This window comes from Malaclemys terrapin, chromosome 1 (genome assembly GCF_027887155.1).
Source record: "Malaclemys terrapin pileata isolate rMalTer1 chromosome 1, rMalTer1.hap1, whole genome shotgun sequence".
Taxonomy (NCBI): Eukaryota; Metazoa; Chordata; order Testudines; family Emydidae; genus Malaclemys; species Malaclemys terrapin.
In genome coordinates, this window is record NC_071505.1 from 206,720,655 (window position 1) to 206,745,316 (window position 24,662).

The following is a 24,662-nucleotide window of genomic DNA, read 5'->3' on the forward strand; positions in this document are numbered from 1 at the left end:
CTTGACTTCTGTGCTAAGAATTCACAACAGGTTACCAGTTGCAGTCAAAATAATGTTATGTAGATGTTGAGCAGCCATCAGATGTAACAACTTCTGGTCACTTAACCTAGTTCTGTATCCATTTACCAAAGTCCTGAATCATGTAGTTTCTCAATGGAGTTCTTTTACACTGAGGCTTTTTTCCTCCCCAGAACTACTTCCTAGTAAGCAGAGGCTTTTTATAGCCAAAATTGCAATTAACGTATTGATTCTCTAAAATATTTTTCAACTTTTATTCATTTTCTTTGCAAATGCAGTTTAGCTGTATCCAAGTTCACTGTAATCAGCTAATGCTGTATTCTCATCCCATGTTTCCTATCTCTGTCACAAGTGGTAGGGAATACAGAAAATCAGATGAGTCTGAGACGGATCCATAGGTTTTCTTCAACTTTTATTCTGGGTTTCTTATTTTATGCTTTTAAAAAACAAAACAAAACTCACAATCAATCTCAGTTCAGCCTGTGTATTTGCAGTCATCAACTGTTGCTCTCTGCTGTGATGTCAATGAGCAATAATGCAAGACCTTTGTGGTGTTCCCATCTCCTTCTCCCTCTTTCACTGTATGCAATCTCTACCATTATAAAGGGAAGAGAGCGTCTGAGGTCAATGAGGAATAGTTTTCTTTAAAATCTTGTACCCTTCTCTTGCATTCTATGCCTTATTTTTTTCTATTGTAATAGTCTGTGATCCCTCAACATTGGTCTTTGCTGTGACTTCACTGCAAAGCTTGGAAATCATTAAAAAACAAGAAGCATGTCAAAGAATGTTGAATGTAGAGTTCAGTCAGTAAAAGGTTCACTTGTGCCAACTAACCAACCCTCTCCTTTAAGTAGAAAGCTAGACCAAATAGAAGGTATGTCATTCTAATTGTTTCACAAGAATCCCAGTACAGATTTTGCCCCTTCTTAGGTTAGATTGTGCTAGAGAGCACAAATTGGTAAACAGGAAGGAGCAGCCTTCTCCAAAGCTTTGTTTCTAAGTCCATTGATGTTGATGGGAGCTTCTGCACTGACTTCACTGAGCTCTGGATCAGGTCCTGCCCTTCTCCCCATACTTTTTGTGCCAATCTGCAGGCAGAGGAGCAGTCCCCTTGCTCCTCAAATGCAGGGACTGCAGTTGTGATCAGCCTTCTTGGGGCGCCTTGTGAAAGAGCTAGTCACAGTTTGGCGCTCACAAGTTTCAAAACTTTTCCTTTCACTTTCTTGCAGCCTCCCTTTAATATATCTGGAGATTACATGACCAGTCCTCTACTGGCAGGAGAATAAACAAGTGACTTTTCAATCTCAGATTTCTATCATAATGTTATATATGATCACATATTTTAGTAACTTCCAGTTTAAAAAATCATAAAATATGTAACCTCAGGAGGCATAAATCATTGTTACACTCACTAACTCACACTTTAGTTTGGTGGTTTTCTCTCATGATACATGCTTGTTGGCATCACACTTTGTTGTAAAGCTAGCGGCTGCTTGATTCAATGCAGAGAATGTCCAATTTGCATTCTGGTCATACTGTGTATTCTGCAGGCGTTCAAAATCCCTTTTTAGTTGTTTTTTGTGCTTTCCGAAGGCACTGCCTCTTGAAATTTGCGATGGACCTAGGGCAGGAGATGGAATTCCAGCTTGAATTCAAAGAAACAGAAATTGCAGCAACAAGAACAGGAAAGGGGGAAAAAATCAATGTTTGGGATAGAACACATTGGGCTTAGAAGCAGTTTAAGGGGCTGCTGATTCAGTAGAATTTAACATGGGTTTTTGGTACAACCATTTGAAGTGGAATGTAGGACAGCAGTTGTAGCTGACATCTCATCCACTAATTGAATAGTGAACACTTAGAGCAGGTCAAATCCTTCATATGTTTCATTGAAAAACTGAAAAAAAAATTGACAAAACTGTTCATTAAATATTATTGTCATTTTTGAACAATTCTATATGGAGGAGAATAGGGTTGCTGTATTTAAAATAAAGTCCATTTTATAAATTAGTCTAATTAGAAATGGAACCCAAACCACTGAACCCCCATAGTTTTGGGATTGTGTATAGTTTAGATGTAACTATTGCATCTTGAGCCCATCACTAAATATAATGGGCCAAATTCATACCTAGTGTTACAAATAGACATATCGACCATCGGTCACACTTCCTGCTCTAATCCCCAAAGATGACATTGTGGCATTCTGTACATCGTCAAGGTTTAGATGCTGCACTGCTCGTTATGTAATATGGTAGTAGGAGAGAGAAATTTAGCTTCAAAACTGATGGAAGAAAACCCACCTATCATAACAAAAAACTATGAATTTTTGTGATTTTTGGCTGGGAAAAATTCCAGCATCATTGCTATCACATACACATATATTCTGCTATGTGAATAAACATTTAATCATTGAATTGTACAGCTACTAAATATGGATATCTATTTAAGGAAAGATCTGCAAAGAGAAGTGTCCAACTGTCTTAGGGAAAGCTCTACCGTACGTATTTCATTCTAAAACCTTCATATTTTTATGTTTTAGCCATGAGACACAAACGACCTGCTGGGATCATCCTAAAATGACTGAGCTCTACCAGTCTTTAGGTAAGAGAGATCTACTAATTTCCTGTAATTAAACTAATTGTTAAGACAATGATTTCCCAAGGATATTCCCCTGTGTGTTGTTCAGAAATTGAAGTTAAGTAAAGATCAGACACATTCCAGGTCAATATGGGATCAAGATAAGATTTTCTTTCAAAGGAATATAAAGAAAATAATTAACTTTAAATTAAATATTATATTGAGTTTATTTGTAATGCAGGTACCTCTTGCGGATTGTTTGCCTAGAAATTCTGGGGCAAATAAATAAATAAACCCAAGCTCTTATACCACCTCATCTATTTTTAAAAAGGCTAAATTAAAATCAAGCCAAGTTGCTGATAATTTTGACTTCGTGCTGGTTGGAAGCCAGTGGAAACCATTTGCCAATCTGTGTTACCTCTACATTCTTTTCACAGTGTTTTCAATACTTGGAACGCCTGGTAGCTGTCATGATGTCATTGTGAGCATACAAAATAGTTGCCTGTTATGACTTCAGGGTTTTTTTAAGCAGTCTCGGATTTTATTAACAGGTGCACAGCTATGTGATGTAATGGACTTATCCATATCCCACTGTGGGCCCACCTTGGTTGCAACTTCAAGCTTTCTTCTGATTTTAATTGCCACTGCTCATATACAATAGAAGGCACAGTCAAAAATAAATTATTTTCTTTTTAAAAAAAATCATCAATATTTCTCCCCTTATACAAATAAATCACTAGTAAAGAACACAGGAATTAAGTGAGGTGTAATAATCTAGACACTTTATTATTTTACAACATGCAGCATTTTATAATTTGCAACTAATGTAAAAATAGAGCTGTGAATGTCAAGAGGGATAATGTATAAATTAAGGCTAACTGAGGGCAAAAGCCGAACAAGTATTCTCTGGCCATATAGATATAACTTAATGCATTCATTTGCCTCCTTTATATTTCCATTGTAAAAGTGAATGGTTTCCCATATTAGTTCCCAATGTTGTATCTGAGATGCAAATACCATTTAGTGATGAATGGTTCTCTACAGTATTTTGGGTATATCAGAACCATATGTGAACTATCCAGACTATAATCTGGAAATCGCATGAAATTTTTGATGCTGTTGCTGGTCAGGTCCGAAATACCGTGATACACCTCTACCCTGATATAACGCGACCCGATATAACACGGTAAAGCAGCGCTCCAGGGGAGCGGGGCTGCGTGCTCCAGTGGATCAAAGCAAGTTCAATATAACGCGGTTTCACCTATAATGCGGTAAGATTTTTTTGGCTCCTGAGGACAGCGTTATGTAGGGGTAGAGGTGTATTTCTCACGGTATTTACTGCAATTGAACTAAGTTTCTGTTGAAAAACAAGTGAACAGGTACAGGAAAATGAGGGAGAAAAAAATTCTGTTTGAGGTCAGTTCAAGGATCAAATCAGTATCTAATACAATTTTCCCATCACTGTGAATGTTACCTGAATATCAAGTGTTCAAGGAATTTTTTTACTTCTTGTGGTATAAAGGTAGAAACCATTTAGACAGATCTTCTTTTCACTTCCATTTTATTCAAGAAGATTTTTCCTACAGTGGCCATTTTTTCTTTTTCCTTTTAAAGAACTATATTCAAGAAAAGTGTGTGTGAGAGAGGGAGACATTGGAGGTATGTCTGAAATGGCAGTTTTCTTCTTGGCCAACGTTTTTATTTCTCTTTGGGATGGGATAAAAATGGTGATTACTGGTACCTACATACGCCAAGATCCATAAATGTATTTTGGAGCCTAAATACATTTTGAAATCAATGCAAGTTAGTAGCCTAAATACGTTTTGTGGATCTGGGCCATAGATTTTAGCTGTGAATGTGTAGTATGCGTTTTTGCAAACTGGGTGTTGGCATATGGGAACAAGATGAGGATGAAGTGTTTCTTTGTGCATCACCATATAGAGTCAAACTCTGACAACATTGCTGCTGAGTAACCTGCAGACTTTTGTTTTGGAATTGGGTATAATCAGCCCAGCCTAACTCTCATATAAATTGCATAATAGCAGCATAACCCATTTACTCTTGAGCAGAACCCTTAATGTGTTTTTAGTGCTCTGCTTTGCCTCAGGTCAAAACTGGTAATAATGTGATGTTTGAAGTCTTTTGCAGACTTCAGTAATATTTTATGTGAAAAGATATTATTAAATCAGATTTTGCATTGTACACTTGTTAGTTCCTATTATTCCCCCAGATCAGATTCTAAATTTTGTTTCTTGTTCATATGAAGGAGTTTTACTGAAGAGCTTTAGTTGTCATGTTGCAGATTATCTGGCTTTGTAGAAGTACAGTAACATATATGGTTTCACAAGCCAGGTACATGCAATGCAATATGCAAGGCCAAGCCCATCAGCTATGTCAGTCTTCCTTCCCATTTTTCAAATTCCTGCCACTAGCCTGCAGGGAATAATCTTTCTGAATGATATAACTCTTTGTACATCACAAAATATTGACAGATGGGATGCCTTTCTATAAAGTTAGCACATTTTTCCATTGCTTCTAGTACATCATAACTTGTGAGGCAATCCTCTTGTGTAATTTACATCCTTACAAATTACTGAGAGCTTATTTTTTTTCAGTAGCTAAGGAAAATAAAGATTACAACACCACACCCGAGGGGAAGCTAGCTTTCCTCCTACTCTTTTTTTCCCTGCAGTAACAGCAGACTTCTAGGTAAAATGGGGAGTGGGTTTCTGTGTCGTTCCCCCCCATCACCCTCCATCAGCTCCAGTTCATCCAGTTCACACACCTGGAAGTTACTGGATTGAACTTTGATCCATGAATTGAATTCCAAGTACCAAAAATAATTTCCCATAGCATTTTTCTAGTATGGCTGAAGATTTTCTGTTCTGATCAGGTTTTTGGTGTTTATGAAAATAAAGATAAATCAAGCAACCTTTCATTCAGTTTAGATTTAATAAGATAATTATTTTACACTAACAGAAGAACATGCTATTGTCATAAAGTATCAGCCCACTGGTCCATCTAGTCAAGTATCCTGTCTCTAACAGTGGCTGCTTCAGAGGAAGGCAAAAGAAGGCCAGAGTATGCAATTATATAATAATCTGTCTTTAGGGGAAGTTTCTTCCTAGATCCCTCAGGCTGATGCCCTGAAGCAATAGAATGTATAGTGATAACTGTAACATTTGTTTTGGATTTTAACAAGTGTTTAAGAAATTACATACTTTTCTCATTGGTTGTTCTTTATAATAAAGTTTTTCCTTTTGAACTGTTTTTAAAAAGTGCTTTCCACTGTAGTGTTTTTCTTATTATTTAAACAATTAGCATATTGTACCATAGAGAGATTGCTTACAATTATTTATTTTGGTTTCTATTAAGTGCCTATTCCTGGCTCTAAACATGCTATTTTTTCACCCTTCATATAAAGTTACCACGTGCCATAAGTACTCCATCACTGCTGAATGGCCTTTTTGTTTGTTCTGCAATCACATTAAAGTGTCAGTAAGGAGTTGGGATAATGACCTCAGCTGCATCACTTAATTTACCTACTAGATGTTGATCCTCTGGTTATGTAAATGAAGTATATGACAAAAGCAAATACTGTAATGGAAAAAGTTAGTAAAAATTAGTGATGTGTGAACTTCAGAAGGTTTAAACCACTGAGCAGTTTTGATTCAGGTTCACATCCCACTGTTCGGATTCATATTACAGTAGACACTGCCTGCACCCATCTCCAATCTACACCCTCTCCAGTATTCCAGTCATTGCTCCAATTGCTTTCCATTCCAACGGTGAACCTGCAATAAATTCACTTCTTCACCATTGTAATCCTCTTCTGCATTTTCCCTGACTCAGATTTCCCCACCTCTCTCAATATTTTAATGGTCCCAGAGCATCACTGCAATCAAATTTTGCACACTTGTAGAGGTGTTACCTATTTACATTCTGTGTCCCAGAGAAAGCAAGAAGTTTAATTCCCACTTCCCAAAGTGTGAGAGAAAATAAATATTGAATAAATTCTCTCAGATTATCCTTTCTAGTGTCAACATTCATCTAAAAGCAGCCTGTCCTCTTGAGGATGATCATAGAATCATAGACTTTAAGGTCAGAAGGGACCATTATGATCGTCTAGTCTGACCTCCAACACAACACAGGCCACAGAGTCTCACCCACCCACTCCTGTAACAAACCCCTAACCTATGTTTGAGCTATTGAAGTCCTCAAATCGTTTAAAGACTTCAAGGTGCAGAGACTCCTCCAGCAAGTGACCCTTGCCCCACGCTGCAGAGGAAGGCGAAAACCCCCCAGGGCCTCTGCCCTGGAGGAAAATTCCTTCCCGACCCCAAATATGACGATCAGTTAAACCCTGAACATGTGGGCAAGACTCACCAGCCACACAGCCAGGAAAGAATTCTCTGTAGTAACTCAGATCCCACTCGATTTAACATTCCATCACAGGCCATTGGGCATATTTACTGCTAATAGTCAAAGATCAAGTAATTGCCAAAATAAGGCTATCCCATCATACCATCCCCTTCATAAACTTATCAAGCTTAGTCTTGAAGCCAGATATGTCTTTTGCCCCCACTGCTCCCCTTGGAAGGCTGTTCCAGAACTTCACTCCTCTGATGGTTAGAAACCTTCACCTAATTTCAAGTCTAAACTTCCTGATGGCCAGTTTATATCCATTTGTTCTTGTGTCCACATTGGTACTGAGCTTAAATAATTCCTCTCCCTCCCTGGTATTTATCTCTCTGATATATTTATAGAGAGCAATCATATTTCCCCTCAGCCTTCTTTTGGTTAGGCTAAACAAGCCAAGCTCTTTGAGTCTCCTTTCATAAGACAGGTTTTCCATTCCTCGGATCATCCTAGTAGCCCTTCTCTGTACTTGTTCCAGTTTGAATTCATCCTTCTTAAACATGGGAGACCAGAACTGCACACAGTATTCCAGATAAGGTCTCATCAGTGCCTTATATAACAGGACTAACACCTCCTTATCTCTACTGGAAATACCTCGCCTGATGCATCCCAGGACCACATTAGCTTTTTTCACAGCCATATCACATTGGCGGCTCATAGTCGTCCTGTGATCAACCAATACTCCGAGGTCCTTCTTCTCCTCTGTTACTTCCAACTGATGTGTCCCCAGCTTATAACAAACATTCTTGTTGTTAATCCCTAAATGCATGACCTGGCACTTTTCACTATTAAATTTTATCCTATTACTTTTACTCCAGTTTACAATGTCATCCAGATCTTCCTGTCTGATATCACAGTCCTTCTCTGTATTGGCAATACCTCCCAGCTTGGTGTCATCCGCAAACTTTATTAGCACATTCCCACTTTTTGTGCTAAGGTCAGTAATAAAAAGATTAAATAAGATTGGTCCCAAAATTGATCCCTGAGGAACTTCACTAGTACCCTCCCTCCAGCCTGACAGTTCACTTTTCAGTATAAGCCGTTGTAGTCTCCCCTTTAATCAGTTCCTTATACACCTTTCAATTTTCATATTGATCCCCATCTTTTCCAATTTAGCTAATAATTCCCCATGTGGAACCGTATCAAATGCCTTACTGAAATCGAGGTAAATTAGATCCACTGTGTTTCCTTTGTCTAAAAGATCAATTACCTTCTCAAAGAAGGAGATCAGGTTGGTTTGGCACGATCTACCTTTTGTAAAACCATGTTGTATTTTGTCGCAATTACCATTGATTTCAATGTCCTTAACTACTTTCTCCTTCAAAAAAATTTGCATACCACAGATGTCCAACTAACAGGCCGGTAGTTACCCAAATCACTTTTTTCCTTTCTGAAAAATAGGAATTATGTTAGCAATTCTCCAGTCATACGGTACAACCCCTGAGTTTACAGATTCATTAAAAATTCTTGCTAAATGGCTTGCAATTTCATGTGCCAGTTCCTTTAATATTCTTGGATGAAGATTATCTGGGCCCCCCAATTTAGTCCCATTAAGCTGTTTGAGTTTGGCTTCTACCTCGGATGTGGTAATATCTACCTCCATATCCTCATTCCCATTTGTCATCCTACCATTATCTCTAAGCTCCCCATTAGCCTCATTAAAGACTGAGGCAAAGTATTTGTTTAGATCTTGGGCCATGCCTAGATTATCCTTAACCTCTACTCCATCTTCAGTGTTTAGCGGTCCCACTTCTTCTTTCTTTGTTTTCTTCTTATTTATATGGCTAGAGAACCTTTTACTATTGGTTTTAATTCCCTTTGCAAGGTCCAACTCTACGTGACTTTTGGCCTTTCTCACTTTATCCCCGCATGTTCTGACCTCAATAAGGTAGCTTTCCTTGCTGATCCCTCCCATCTTCTACTCCTTGTAGGCTTTCTGCTTTTTCTTAATCACCTCTCTGAGGGTACATCTACACTACAGGGGGGAGTCGATTTAAGATACGCAAATTCAGCTACGTGAATAGCGTAGCTGAATTCGACGTATCACAACCGACTTACCCCGCTGTGAGGACGGCGGCAAAATCGACTTCTGCGGCTTTCTGTCGGCGGCGCTTACTCCCACCTCCGCTGGTGGAGTAAGAGCGCCGATTTGGGGATCGATTGTCGCGTCCCGATGGGACGCGATAAATCGATCCCCGAGAGGTCGATTTCTACCCGCCGATTCAGGCGGGTAGTGTAGACCTAGCCTGAGATGCTTGCTCATCCAGCTTGGTCTACAACTCCTGCCTATGAATTTTTTCCCCTTTCTTGGGTTGCAGGCTTCTGATAGTTTCTGCAACTTTGACTTGAAGTAATTCCAGGCCTCCTCCGGCTTTAGATCCACAAGTTCTTCAGTCCAATCCACTTCCATAACTAATTTCCTTAATCTTTTAAAGTTAGCCCTTTTGAAATAAAAAACCCTAGTCACAGATCTATTTTTGTTTATCCTTCCATTTAGTTTGAACTAAATTCGATCATGATCGCTCGAACCAAGGTTGTCCCCACAACCATTAATTCTATGAGGTCCTCACTACTCACCAAAACCAAATCTAAAATGGTATCCCCTCTTGTTGGTTCAGCAACTAGTTTCTGAAGGAATCCATCAGCTATCACATCTAGGAAAATCTGAGCCCTATTATTATTACTAGCACTTGTTCTCCAGTTTATATCTGGGAAGTTAAGGACTCCCATGATCACACAATTCCCATTAATATTTACTACATTAAAAACATTAAAGAGGTCTCTATCCATATCCAAATTAGATCCTGGTGCTCTAAAGCACACCCCAAGCTTTCTCCCCCAATGTGATTTTGCCCAGGCAGACTCTGTCTTATCCATTCCATCACTTCTTATTTCTTTACAGTCTACCTCATCACTGATTATACAATGCTACTCCACCACCTTTGCCTTTATTTCTGTCTTTCCTAAACAGCACATACCCTTCAATACCTGTACTCCAGTCATGACTACTATTCCACCATGTTTCTGTTATCCCTATAATATCTGGTTTCACTTCCTGCACCAGTAACTCTAGTTCTTCCATTTTGTTACCTAGGCTCCTCGCATTGGTGTACAAACATCTTAATTTTTGCTGTTTGGCTTCACTCTCTCATTGTTTACCTGGTTAGGCACAGACATTCTATTGCCAGTATCACCTGTTAGACTAGTATCTACACTACTCTTCCTCCTCATGTCTATTCTCCTACCCACGGCTGTATCCTTTCTTACTTCATTTTCTTCCCTCTCAATGTTAAAATCCAGTGTGGAGATTACCTGGACATCTCCCAACCATCTCCCCCAAATTCCTAGTTTAAAGATCTCTTAATCAGTTTTGCCAGCCTCCATCTAGAAGTCTATTTCCCTCCCTGCTCAGGTGAAGTCCATCCCGAGAGAACAGGCCTCTGTTCATGAATGCCTCCCAATAGCCATACATCCCAAAGCCCTCCTTATAGCACCACTGCCTGAGCCATCTGTTGATCATCATAATCTTGTCACACCTTTGTTGCCCTTCTCTAGGAATAGGCAGAATCCCACTGAAGATCACCTGAGCCTTGATTTCCTTAAATGTCTTCTCCAGCCTGGCCTTGTCTTCTTTGATACGTTTCAGCAAGAATCTAGCCGTATCATTTGTTCCTTTTAAACTCATGCCTAAAAATGCATGCACCTGTGCTTTGTAATAATGGCCAAGTAAAACTTGCCCTTTTGTGTCTTAATGTTATGCTCACAAGTATCACCCTCCTCCAACATTCCCATGTAATGAGGGTATGAGTTACCTCGAGATACATTAGTGTCTCTGTAAACAGTAATTGCAGCAGCAGGATGCAGTCAGGAATGTTGACATATGCATCTGTTTATCTCTTGGGGTTTTTTACTGTTAAACCAAGGTAAAATGATACAAGAGGATAAAAGGCACTCATAGCCCTTGCTACTGGGTGCTGGTTTTCACCTGATTTCCCCTTTTCCCCCACAAAGAATTTCCATAGACTCTTATTACACTAGTAAATTTTACATGTAGACTTATTTTTCCTTCAGATTTTCTTCATATTTGGCATATTGATTTCCATGTCTGCATTTATATCTGCTCCTGTCTTTTCCACTCCATGCATTTGATGAAGTGGGTTCTAGCCCACGAAAGCTTATGCCCAAATAAATTTGTTAGTCTCTAAGGTGCCAAAAGGACTCATCATTTTTTATAAGATGTGCCCATCATAAAAATCAAGCAACTTATTTTCCTCTGAAATCCAATTAGAGTTGAATATGAGCTTTAAAAATGAATAAGAGCTTCAAAAAATGTTGTTTATGCTTTGATGTCATTATCAAGGTGTTTATAATCTGGATAGTTAAATTAGCTCGCCCTCAAAAAAATAAGACTTTTTGTGGGATTCTCAAAGAGCTTCCATGCTAGTCAGATCTAGTGATGGAGAAAGCTGCAGAGAGAGTAAATGCTATTTCTCCTCTGGGAGAAGTGACCTGTTTGATTCCTGGGAATGCTTGAAATGGAGTATAATAGTTTAGTTTGGGGGGGCAAATGCTTCCCTTCTGAAAGCTCTCTTCTTTGGCATTCAAAAATAGGTTTTATAACCACACAGTTTAGAATCACATAGCCACAATATCTGTTTTTATTTAGTTATAGGCATGTCTGTGGAACTGATCATGGTAGTATCCATGCATATCCTTGAATTCCTGATTAATTTGCTATGAGGGTCTATAAACTAATGATTATAACTTTTTGCACAAAGTGGGGGAGACCTAGCATGCTGTTTGTATCATTTCATGTGAGTGCCTTGCACTCTCTCTCACATGCTCTCTCTCTTTCTTATTGTTCAAGTGCTGATCCCAGTGTGTGTTCCACTGTGGGATATGCATGTTCAGGCATTGTCTGTTGGTTCCCACCTGTGCCCTTGCTCTCCTGGTGCTCTGCACCAATGATATAAGGGGCAACTGCCTCTCCAGTTTCTTCTAAGTTGGAACCCTCCAGTATGCAGAGCTGATCCTCTCTCTTCTTCCTGTAAATATTTCAAAGCCTTGTATAACTCTGAGTTTTATTGTTAGTATTGATAATAGTTTTACAAGTCTTAGCTAGTCATTAGTTAGAATTTCCTCTCGGGTTAAGCCTCCCAGTCTCCCATTTCAGGACTTAAATTATGCTCTGGATACTAGGCTTCAAAAACTGCATCTCCTGTCCCCTCTCCTTTTCAGTCAGTGACGACCAATAGTGCTGCCTGTACTGCCTTGGAGAAGTACATATCTCTGTTAAATGCAATATCTGTTGCTCTTTCCCCAGCCAACTGCAGCAAGCACAAGAATCTGGCTTCAGAAGTATCTTGTGGAGTGCTGAGGCCCCCGTTAGAGCTGGGCTCGAGAGACCCGCCCCTTGTATATTGGCCAGAGTCATCAAGGAGTCCACCTCCTATCACAGTGTTTGACTCAGGAGCAGGAAAAAGCAGGACTAAGGACCCTTCATCTAGGCCTTCTCACAAGAGTAGGGGACACTCTCATAAGCATAAAAACAGATTCCTTCCTAGATCTAAGAGGAAGGATCCCTCCCCGACCATCCAAGTCGGGCAAGTCTTTGTGTCCAGGCTACAAGAACATAGCCTCCCCCCAACCTCCAAGCTTCCTGGTCATGATTAGAAGGTACATGAGAAGATGCAAGGCTCCTACCATACCAGCCTCCACACCAACTATGGTACTGACTTAAGATGTAGCACTGGGAACCAAAGAACCAAGAACTGTCGGGACTGACAAAAATCACTTGGTCGGAGATTCATTCATCGACTCTACTATCTCATTCCCATAGAGAATCACCAGCTACTAAAAGTTTTCTCACACTGCCTCCAGAGGTATAAGGCAACAAGATGCAACTTACAGAGGGGCTGGTGACTCTCACCACTCTAGAGCAGGGATTCTCAAACTTCATTGCACTGTGACTCCTTTCTGACAACAAAATTTACTACAGGACTCCAGGAGTGGGGACCTGAGCCCGCCCGAGCCCTGCCACCCCGGGCGGGGAGGGGGGGAGGGGGAGGGGGCAAAGCCCAAGCCACACCACCCTGGGTGGGGATGTGGGAGGGAGCCCAAACTCTGTCACCCAGGGCTGAAGCGCTTGGGCTTCAGCCCCAGATGGTGGAGCTTGAGCTTTGACTTTGGCCTCGGGCAGTGGGCTCGGGCTTTAGCTATGGGCTCCAGCAAGCCTAACGCCAGCCCTGGCGACCCCCATTACAATGGGGTCATGACCCACAGTTTGAGAAACACTGCTCTAGAGTATATCTTCACCCTCCAAAATCTACAATCTCTCATGTTATCGAAACTAATTCTCACCAGGGAGATTCTAACACCAAGACGAGCAAGGGATTCAGGAATTCCATCTCTTAGCCCAGCCAGTAGCCATAGCTTTCCATCAGCTGTACTGACAGCACTGTAGATGGAGCTGGATCCGACTTTTTCATCATCAGGAGAGACAGATATACTTGTGGAATTACTTTCACTTCTGCCTAGGGAGGTCAGGCCAGAGAGGGGATAAAGAACCGGCCTCATTCACTCAAGCAGCAGCCTCCTCCTAAGGACTGGTGGTATCCAATGCCGGGGCGATCACTGCAACATATTTTCAACCCCCTTATACTGGCCTTAATTGGACCCATGGTACCTAAAGTACCCTCCAACCCCACAAGAGGTCAACAGAACTTCACCCTAAGTCTGTAGAAGAAGAACAACCAGATCTGCTGGTACCACCATGTGTGTCATCTTCCTCACCCAATGAGGCGGTTGCTTCAGCCTTGCCATCTCCAGATGACCACAGGCAATTCCAGGAGCTGCTACAGAGAGGAGCAGAAGAGCTCCCAAGCTCCTGAATGTCCTACAACCCATGTGATCTAGCCAACTAGCACTCCCAGTGAATGGAGCCATACTGGAACCAGCAAGGGCAGTAAGGCATATGCTGGCAATATGTGCCTGTACCTTCAAGGGGGCAGAAGAACTGTACTTTTGTCCCAGCAAAGGGAGCAAAGCGCTTGTTCACCCATTCTGCCGCTAATTCTCGGTTGTCCCAGCAGCATCAGAAAGATCCAGGTGACACCAAAGGGCCATCTCTGCAGATAAGGAAGCCAAACATTTGGATGTTATGGGAGGAACGTGTTTACATAAACCAGCCTCTAATTTAGAATATCAAACTATCAGGCTCTCCTAATAGTTTTCAATTTTCTGAATTATTCAAAGTTCCTGGACTTGAAGGACAAATTACTCCAGGAGGACAGGTCTCAATATTAAGAACTCATTAACGAAGGCTAGGTAGTGGCCAGAACCTGGTTAAAAGCTATGATTGAAGCAGCCAATATGACATCAAGGTCAATGGCGACTGCTATAGTGATGATCCAGGAATTGTGGCTGCTCTTTTCAGGGAGATCCAAAATACCATGGAGGGCTTGACCTTCTCAACCATAAGATGGACAACTCTTTGCACTCACTAAAAGACTCTAGGGCAATCTTCTGCTCCCTGAGTACTCCGGCTCCAAAGAGGAAATACAGTAAGCAGCCTGACAAACGGAGGCCTTTACCACAACCTTTCTACCAGCAGTGCTCTTACAAGCTGCATTCCTTCCACTTCAACTATAGCTACCCAGTCTCATCCCCAGCCAAAAGGCAATTTTGATGGAATGCTCAGGAGCTGAAAAACAATTATTCCGTTGATGTGACTGCTAAGTAGATGAACTCATCAATGTTCTCCACCGCATTCGACTCCCCCTGCATGGGGGTTTCTGATGGCATCTCTCTGAGGTTCAGGCCTTGGTCTTTTGTCATGAGACATTGTTTCACAGAGTGGGTGGAATCTTGGAAACCTTGGAGGTGGGGCTCAGATTCTCTGACCTCCCAAATGGCCCATTAGTTCCCAAGTCTTCTACAAATGTTAACCCCGTCAACTATCCGCATTCAATTGTTCCTGAATCTCTTGACTCAGGAGAATGCAAGGTCAAGCATCCCCACCTAAATTCTCTTCTTCTCATGGCTTGGTATTTGGATGGGTGTCAAACCTAGAACATTGTTGCCTGGAAGATGAGCAAGTCATTCTCAATAGCAGAAAGGACTCCACCAGGAAATGTTACCTAGCCAAGTGGAAAATTTCTCTGTCTGGGTCCAGCAAAACCATATTTTGCCAGAGACAGCAAATATTCCCTCTATTTTGGACTGTCTCCTTATCTCAAGATGACTGGCCTCTCCCTCAGCTCGCTATAGGTTCATGTCTCATCTGCCAACAGACAGCTATTTTATTGTTAACCCACCTGGTAATGACCAGGTTCCTAACAGACTTGATAAGAACCTTTCCATCAGTAACAAAACCAGACCCTCACTAGGATCTTAATTTAATACTTTTGACTCTCACTACACCTCCCTTTGAATTGCTGGCTACATGTTTAATGTCTCACTTTTCCTTGTTGCTGTCATTTCAGCCAGAAAGGAGGGTGAACTTGGGGGCCCAGTGGCCAATGCACCAAATGCAGTATTCCAGAAGGACAAATCTTGCTATGACTACACCCCAAATTCACCCCTAAGATACTTTCAGAATTTTACATAAACCAGTCAGTTCACTTACCTGTGTTTTTCCTGAAGCCCCGTGCCTTTAGCAAGGAGAAGAGACTTCATTTCCCTCGACCTGAGATGAGCATTGGCATTTTACCTGCAGAGAACAAAATAGATCGGAAAGTCACTTAGACTCTTCGTCGTCATAGTGGAAAGAGTATGAGGGGAAGCTATATCCTCATAGAGAATCTCCAAGTGGTTCTCTGGCCGTATCCTACTGTAACCATGCCTCAGTGGGTCACAGCTGAGGATGCCAAATTCAGGACAAACTGCTGAGAAATAGGGCAAACACAACCCAAAACTGGTGGTTATTCTCCCATAAGATATACCATACCAGCCACAAAAGTAAACTCCTGTTTCATCACGTTGGCTAACAAGAAGTCATAAAAGCAGTTTCCTTGGGCATTCCAGTTCTTATATCCCCACCAAAAACACTGGATTCAGAGATGAGTAGTTCTTTACAACCAGTCTCATCAAATGAAAGGTTCTTCTAATCCCAAAGGACTAGCTCAGGGGTGGGCAAACTACGGCCCAGGGGCCATATCCAGCCCTCCAGACATTTTAATCTGGCCCTCGAGCTCTCATCATGGAGTGGGGTCAGGGGCTTGCCCCACACCGCATGGCTCCCGGAAGCAGCGGCATGTCCCCCCTCCAGCTCCTACATGTAGGGGCAGCCAGGGGGCTCCACACACTGCCCCTGCCCCAAGCGCTGCCCCCGCAGGTCTCATTGGCCAGGAACTGCGGCCAGTGGGAGCTGCGGGGCAGCGCCTGTGGACAGGGCAATGTGCAAAGCCGCCCAGCCGTGCCTCCGTGTAGGAACTGGAGGGGGAACGTGCTGCTGCTTCTGGGAGCTGCTTGAGGTAAGTGCTGCCCTGAGCTTGCACCCCTTACTCCCTCCCGTGCCCCAGCCCCACCCCCACCCAGAGCCCACACACCCCCCTCGGTACCCCAACTCCCTGCCCCAGTCTGGAGCCCCCTCTGGCCCCACCCCAGAGCCCGCACCTCAGCCAGGGCTCTCACCCCCTCCTGCACCCCAACCTCCAATTTCATGAGCATTCATGGCCCGCCATACAATTTCCATACGCAGATGTGGCCCTCGGGCCAAAAAGTTTGCCCACCCTTGGACTAGCCACACACCTAGGTCAGTATGCCAGTTCTTTAATATCTAAAATCTAAAAGCTTATTCATAAAAAGAAAGAAAGATGAGAGTTAAAATTGGCTAAAGGAATCAAATACATACAGTAATTGCAAAGTTCTTAGTTCAGGCTTATAGTAGTGATGGAATAAACTGCTGGCTTAAGTAAAGTCTCTGGTTGCTTCCAAATCATTGGAAGGACCTCAGTCCCTTGGTTAGAATGCTCCCATTAGTTTATTCCAGAGGTTTGGGCAAGAAAGAGGAAAAATGGAGGTGTTTTCAGAACCTTTTATAGCTTCAGCCATGTGGAGGGAATCCCGTTGTTCTTACTGTGGAAAATTACAGCAACAAGATGGAGTTTGGAATCACATGGGCAAGTCACATGTCCATACATTTCGCCTAGTCATAGCAGGAAATTCGTTAAGTGTAGATGGGCATTTCCCATGGTCCATTGTCAGTTAAATGTTATTTTTGATGGGCCACTCAATTTGAATGGTCTCTCCAAGATGTGTTGGCTAGCTACCTTGTGGGCATTACCCCAGGAGCAAACATTTGAAATCAAGGTATAGAGCCAATATTCATAATTTCAAATACAAAAATGAGACATGCATACAGATAGCATAGTCATAACCTTTTCATAGATATCTTACATGCCACATTTTGTACAAGATTAGTTGCAAATATATAATAGTGGTTGCACCAATTATTTATGTTGTCATATTTTAATTAGATAATGTCACACCTACTTTATCAGTTGACACATTTTCCTTCCCCACATTGGGTAAGAGCTCACTCCACAAAAGCACAGGCAGCCTCAGTAGCATTGCTTTATAAGTACCCTGCTTCATACTTGCAAAGCAACTACATGGAGTTCTATCCACAAGACATTGGACATTATGCCTTGGTCCAAACCTTCTCCACTGACACATCCTGTGGGACAGCAATTCTATGAGCATTTATACCACCTCCACCCCAATACCGCCTTCTTTCTGAGTACTGCTTGTCAGTCACCCACAGTGGAATAACACTGGGACAACACTTGAACAAAGTGAAGTTACTTACCTTATTGTAACTGGAGTTGTTCAAGATATGTGGTTCTTATCTGTATTCATCTGCTCGCCCTCCTTCCCCTCTGCTTTGAGTCATGACTGGATTCATGGTAGAGAAGGAACTGGAGAGGCAGTTGGTCTGCATTACACCTTGTGTCCTGAGCACAGGACACAAGGAGAGCAGGGACCAACTGACACAATTTGCAAGAATTCCCTGGTCTCAGGTACGTGCAGCATATGCATACCCACAGTGGAATACTGATAGGGACCACACATCTCAAAGAATTCTAGTTACAATAAAGTAAGTAACTTCCCTTTTATTAATAATATTATCCCTTGTCATCTTCAAAGCACAGAAGGAAATTGTGTCAACTATAGGGTTACCATATTTTGAGTGTCCAAAAAGAGGACACTCCACGGGGCCCCACCCCCAGCCCCACCCACGCCCCTGCCCCAACTCCACCCCTTCCCCAAAGTCCCCGCCCCAACTCTGCCCCCTCCCCTGCTTCCCGCGAACATTTGATTTGCAGGAAGCCTGAAGCAGGTAAGGGCGGGGGTGGGGGGAGGAGGCGTGGCCCAGTCTGGCCCCCCCGGCGTCTCCAGCCTGGGTCGGCTCGGGCCCTGGGGTGCTGGCCCTGGGCCAGCCCCCGACCGAGCACTGCCAGCTGGGCCCCGGCCCAGCACCGCCGACCCCTGGCTCCAGCCCCCGGCTCAGCGCCTCCGGCCCGGCCCCGGCCCAGCACCGCCAGCCCCGCATGTCCCGATTTTCCCGGACATGTCCGGCTTTTTGGGATTTCTCCCCGGATGGGTATTTGAAGCCCAAAAAGCCGGACATGTCCGGGAAAATCCAGACGTATGGTAACCCTAGTCAACTATGATTAGAACTCAAGAGTTACAGACTTCCGCTCAAACTCAGACTGCTAAACAATGCTGCCTGTCTCATTTCTTTTCTGTGTACCATTAACCTTGGCTGCATTTTTTTATAACCTTTTTAAGGAGAGAATACCCTCCCCTCAATGGTTTTATATAAGGAATGTTTCACCAGGAGGAAATATAAGGCTATGTCTACACTGAGCTTTCGTTGTTAAAACTTTTGTTGCTCAGGGATGTGAAAAAACACCCTCCTGAACCAGAAAAGTTTTAACAACGAAAAGCACCAGTGTGGACAGTGCTTCGTCAGCGGGAGACGCTCTCCTGGCAATGAAGCTACTGCCCCTTGTTGGGGGTGGTTTTATTTTGTCGGCAGGAGAGCTCTTTCCTGGCAACGAAGAGCGACTACATCGCTTACCCTACAGTAGCGTGGCTGCTGCGGCACAGCTGTGTGCTGTTGTAAGATGTGTAGTATAGACACAGCCTAACTTTACCAGCTGATCTGGCAATCCCCACTATTTTGAAGGCTATGTGAGACCAAACTTTAGCAAAACAAAAACACTTTAACAGTCTGGTGAAACCTGAATGTTGATTGGCTGGGAGTGAGATTGTAATATAATACAAACAGTTATAAATTCTGTTAGCTAGGAATTGTTGGAGAAAATATTGTCACCTTTTTCATCAAGGTAGCCTAAATAGTGCATGGTATCTATGCACAGCTAGGTCATAGGCATTGTACAAGATTTCCAGTTTTTCAAATGTGATTCTTTTTCTTCTCCCACCCCCAAAAAGGGGCAAGGAAGGTGAAACAATTGGTGTTTACCATTGCAGGTCATGTTTGAGGATCTGACAGCATGGAATTTAGCTTCTGCACTAAAACAAGTTAATTGCTAACTTGTTCCATCTATTAATTATCACCTGAAGCATTTAAATTCCTGCTTTGTTTTCTTTTACATAATAGCCAGGGACTGGGAATTTCACTGAATACCCGCAGGATCACGTGGCACTGTAATGTTTTGTTGTCCTTCAGGAAGGACACTTGCATTGTGTCGATGAGCTTTATTGTGACTAACTTAAAATATATACATTCTTTTAAACTAAAGAACACAGTGGTTCCCAAGTTGAAATGGCTTCCTGAGTGACTCTCTAATTAGATTTTTTTAATGTCTGCCAAGCTTGTTATATGAGCAGCATTTGGCAGGAGAGAGCTTGGACCATCCCAGAAACATTTAATCATATAGGCAGCTTAGTCTGTGTCAGAGGACAGTACATTATTGAATGAAACATCCCAGTCATTCAGCACTCTTTAACGGCTGGGGCAACTGTTGAATGACTGGTCTTTTCAAGAAAGACTTTGAAAAGCAGTTATGTAACATTTTCACCGGGATATAGTGTCCAGACCATAGATGTGAAACATTCCTCCCTGTCAGGCATTTCATCTGTTATTGGAATCATTCTTTGTCCTCTTTCTTTTTTTAAAAATTACATGTTTTTCTTTGCTTACCGCTCCATACAATAAGGTATATGTATGTAAGGAATCTGGGTTTTAGCATTGAACCAAAAGAATTTTCCCACCCTCCCTCAAATCCATAAATGAAAACTGCAGTTAAACCTGAAAAAAAATGGATTTTTAATAGTCTTCTTGAGAGGCCAATTTCTGCCTTTCTTAGGCTGTGTCTTGACACTATTTTGTTACTGTTAATTCAAGGAGGTGGCTCAAATTTTCAATGCTAGTCACCTTGCAAATAAAAGACCTTCAGCTGACCATCCACTGCCAAAAGGATTCACTCAAACTCATGCTGTTGTATGTTGTTATTGCAGGTGAAAAGTTACAGTAGAAGCAACAAGATTGCAAATGCATTGAAGATGCGGCTGGTAGTGCAGCTCAACTTTTTCAAGCTAGAGATTGATTCCCATGTGTTTTATGACTGCTGAAGTAGAGTTGGTAGCAGAATTGTGCTACAGAATCTAAGCTTTCGTTTTAAAAAAAATTGTATTTCTAACCTTTATGGTTGCAAAGGTATAGCCAGAAACAGTTAACTCTAAAGGAGGCGTGCACGTTCCCACTCGTCTCAATAGGGTATTGATTCCAAAACCTAATGATAATCATTTACATTTTAATATTTAGCTGTTTCACTCAAGATTATTTTACCAGAAACACCTATTTTATGTGTTTATTCCATACTTCCATACCATTACCTCCACTTTGCTGGGTATGAAAAGCTCCAGCTTATCATATGGCAATTTATACAATTAATTTGCGTGTTTTCAGTACAAAAAATTGAAAACATAGAGGCAGAGAAAAATAAGATGAATTTATTCTGAATTTTGCTAATTTGACTGCATATTTTGTAATTCCAAGGACCCTCTAGAGCAGGATATCCACTAATTGGGTAGTAGTTCTTGGTCACTAGCATATAGGCATGCAAATTGCTTGATGCTTTAGGGTCTTCCTTATCTGATATTTGTGTTGTCCATATCTTCTTCTAGAGGGTCTGGAATCCCTTTGATTAAAGTTTTACGTATGAAAGGAGCACCACTTTTTGTTGCATAACTTGTAGTCAGTTACCGAACCTGTAGGAAGACATTTGATCTGGGAATCTGGCTACTGCATTAGTTGCCATGGAGCTGATGGGGAATCATATGGCACCTGTGATAGAGTGTGTAGCACAGGAAGAAGTTATTGAAGTCATATTTAATATTTTTTGCCAGGGATCATTTAACCTTCATCAACAGCTTCTTGAGTTCTTTTACCTAGGCAAGGGAAAGCTTCAGCTGAACAGTAAAGCTGAGGTGGAAACTTGCAAGGATTACAGAGCCCCCTCCCTGAGACTCCACTCCTCCTTGTCTCTTCCTGCCCTGCTCTGCCCTTTCCCCCAGTGCCAAACAGCTGATCAGTGGTGGGCAGGAGGTGCTGGGGGGAGGGGGAGGAGCTGATCAGCGGGTGGCTGGTGGTGCTGAGCACCCACCATTTTTTTTTCCCATGGGTGCTCCAGCCCCAGAGCACCCACAGAGTTAGCACCTATGCTTCTGTAACATAATCATGCTATGAATGCATCTCCCTTGGAGAAGATTTATCCCCCTCTGAACTGAAAATTGTTGTTTCTGGATGTATGGACAGCGAATCCTGATTCCTTTTCCCTCTTGGATGGAAATATGCTTTTTAGTGATTCCTGAAAGTTCTTTTCTTCAGTCTGCTTCATTCCAAGAGACTAGGTAACCCTTGTCACCAGTGTTGCGGTATACTTGGGGGAAAAGATGTTCTCAAGTAACTGTTTCTCACTTTTAGGATTGCCTGGAGTCTGAAAGTTACCCTCTTGAGAGATAAGGAATCTGATGATCTATCATTGGAGTAGTCAGAGTCCATTTCTTTTGGGTTTGGCCTTGTTCAGCCTCCAGGCACCCATGATTCAGATAATTTATAGTGTTCATTTTTTTTTACTTACCTCCTTAGTTTTCCTATCTGTTTTCAGGTAAAAGACGTTCAGCGGGTGACCTTTAGTGGACTCTTTGGGTGAAAAGGCTTTTCTCCTTTATGACCAAATTCATAAGGAGAATATCTGGGAAGAGGACAAGAGCTATGGATGATCCACACTACAGCTAGATGAGTGTTCGGCCCTCTTTTCTGAGTAGGAAGACTTGCCCTTAGAGTAAGGGCTTGTCTACACTGGCAATTTACAGCGCTGCAACTTTCTCACACGGTGAAAAAACACCCCCCTGAACACAGCAAGTTTAAGCGCTGTAAAGCGCTAGTGTAAACAGTGCCCCAGCGCTGGGAGCCGCGCCCTTTGTGGAGGTGGGTTTTTTTAGAGCGCTGTGCTGTGACCACACAAGGTACATTAAAGCGCTGCCGCGACAGTGCTTTAGTGTTGCCAGTGTAGACTAGCCCTGAGAAGACTCTGCTCTGACATGCCCTTAGAAGTGTATTTATTTGCATTAGTGATGATCTTACCCCCTTGAACATAAGAACAGCCGTACTGGGTCAGATCAATGGTTCATCTAGCCTGCTATCCTGTCTTCTGGCAGTAGCCGGTACCAGATGCTTCAGAGGGAATAAACAGAACAGGCAATCAGCTAGTGATCTATCCCCTGTCACCCATTCCCAGCTTCTGGCAAACCGAGGCTAGGGACACCCAGAGCACAGGCTTGCATCCTTGACCATCTTGACTTAAGGCTATTGATGGGCCTATCCTCCATGAACTTATCTAATTCTTTTTTGAAGCCACTTATGGCCTTCTCAACATCCCCTGGCAACAAGTTCCACAGGTTGACTGTTTGTTGTGTGAAGAAGTTCTTCCTTTTGTTTGTTTCAGACCTGCTGCCTATTAATTTCATTGGGTGACCCCCTAGTTCTGTCTTATTCATATTCTCCACACCAGTCACCAGGGCTGGCTCTAGGTTTTTTGCCGCCCCAAACCTCCGGGAGCACAACTGCCAAAGCAAAAAAAAAAAAAAAAAAAAAAAAGTGTCCGGAATGCTGCCCCCTGAAATTGTGCCACCCCAAGCACATGCTTGGTTTGCTGGTGCCTAGAGCCAGCCCTGCCAGTCACAATTTTATATATTTCTATCACATCTACTCTTAGTCGTTTCTTGGTAGATTGCTGCTCCAGTTCCCCTCTCCACACACACAGTGCACTCACTGATGCTTGAGTTAACCACCAGCTGAGGAATATGTTTTGTTGCCTTACTATGCCTGCTGTCAGTTACTTCCACTGCTGCCAGTGCTGAAGCTATTTAAGGAGGCAAGACTGCTCCCCTAACTTTCTTCTTTTCAAGCTTGGAGCTTTGTTAAACTGGATCAGCTTCTAGCGGCAAGGGCATTTTGATCCCATGGAGGAAGGTGACTGGGGGGAGGAGGGACGCTCTGGCTGTTCCTCTGTGCAGTGATTCTCCAGTTGCAGCAGAGCCCCAAGCGAGGAAAAACAGCTACAGGAATTTCTCCAAAAGAGAAGAGAAAAAAGGTAGAGAAAGGATAGAAGATAAAAGAAAATCACTGCTGGAAATCCCAGAGATAAAGACTATGATAAAGAAAGAGGAGCTGTAAGGTACACAATAGCCTCTGAATAGGGCCAGACATGTCTGGAGAAAGCTGCCAAGCAGATGCAGGTTTCTGCTAACTGACAGGTCTAGCTACCTTTGTTGTGCAAGAAGCAGCAAACACATCGTCTCAAAGGAACACGTTTTCCCCCTATGATCTAACTTGGAATTTGAACTCTAGTCCTCCAGTTGTAAAGTGCCAATAAACTACCCTGTGAAGCCACCTAATCTTTTGTTGTTTGAATAGCAGCTGTTGTCTGAGCATTGAGCTGAATGCCATTCTGCTTTCAGATCTTGAATATGCAGATGGCTTGGTCTTGTTGGCTTCGGTGAATCCCTGCAGCTGATGGCCAGTCTGGTTGGGCAAGAAGCAGTATACGCTGGTCTGGTTATGAATTCAGATAAAACTAAGTACCTGGCTGTTACCATCAAGCATCCTCCAGCTCCATATTATAGCCCACTGAATATTAACAAGGCAAGACATTGAACAGGAGGCTGGTGGTGGCAGTGGCTCCCTTATAACCTTTAACTTGGTGGTTAGGGTGCTCACATGGACTGTGGGAGACCACAGTTCAATTCTCCTCTCTTCCTGTTGTGGAGCAGGGATTTGAGAAGGGTCTCCTATGCTAGAGGAAAGCAACAGAGGGTCCTGTGGCACCTTTAAGACTAACCGAGGTATTGGAGCATAAGCTTTCGTGGGTGAATGCCCACTTCATCAGACGCAAGGGCATTCACCCACGAAAGCTTATGTTCCAATACCTCGGTTAGTCTTAAAGGTGCCACAGGACCCTCTGTTGCTTTTTACAGATTCAGACTAACACGGCTACCCCTCTGATACTATGCTAGAGGAGAGTGTTTTAGCCGCTGGGCTATGGGCTATTCTAGCATGGGTTTCTAACAGTCTCTCTTGTTGAGCTACGCTGCAGTGTGTAAAACACTTGAATAGT

General features: G+C 42.6%; 1 protein-coding gene across 12 annotated transcripts in view; it reads left to right on the top strand.

Annotated features, from left to right (window-relative positions):
* DMD (dystrophin) overlaps positions 1-24,662 on the top strand; it is a 2,004,766-nt gene that overhangs the window by 1,903,543 nt on the left and 76,561 nt on the right. For all 12 annotated transcript variants that reach the window (XM_054005916.1, XM_054005912.1, XM_054005914.1 and 9 more), the window contains one exon: positions 2,555-2,616. In XM_054005916.1, the coding sequence (XP_053861891.1) occupies positions 2,555-2,616 (62 nt within the window). The remainder of the gene's footprint in view (positions 1-2,554; positions 2,617-24,662) is intronic.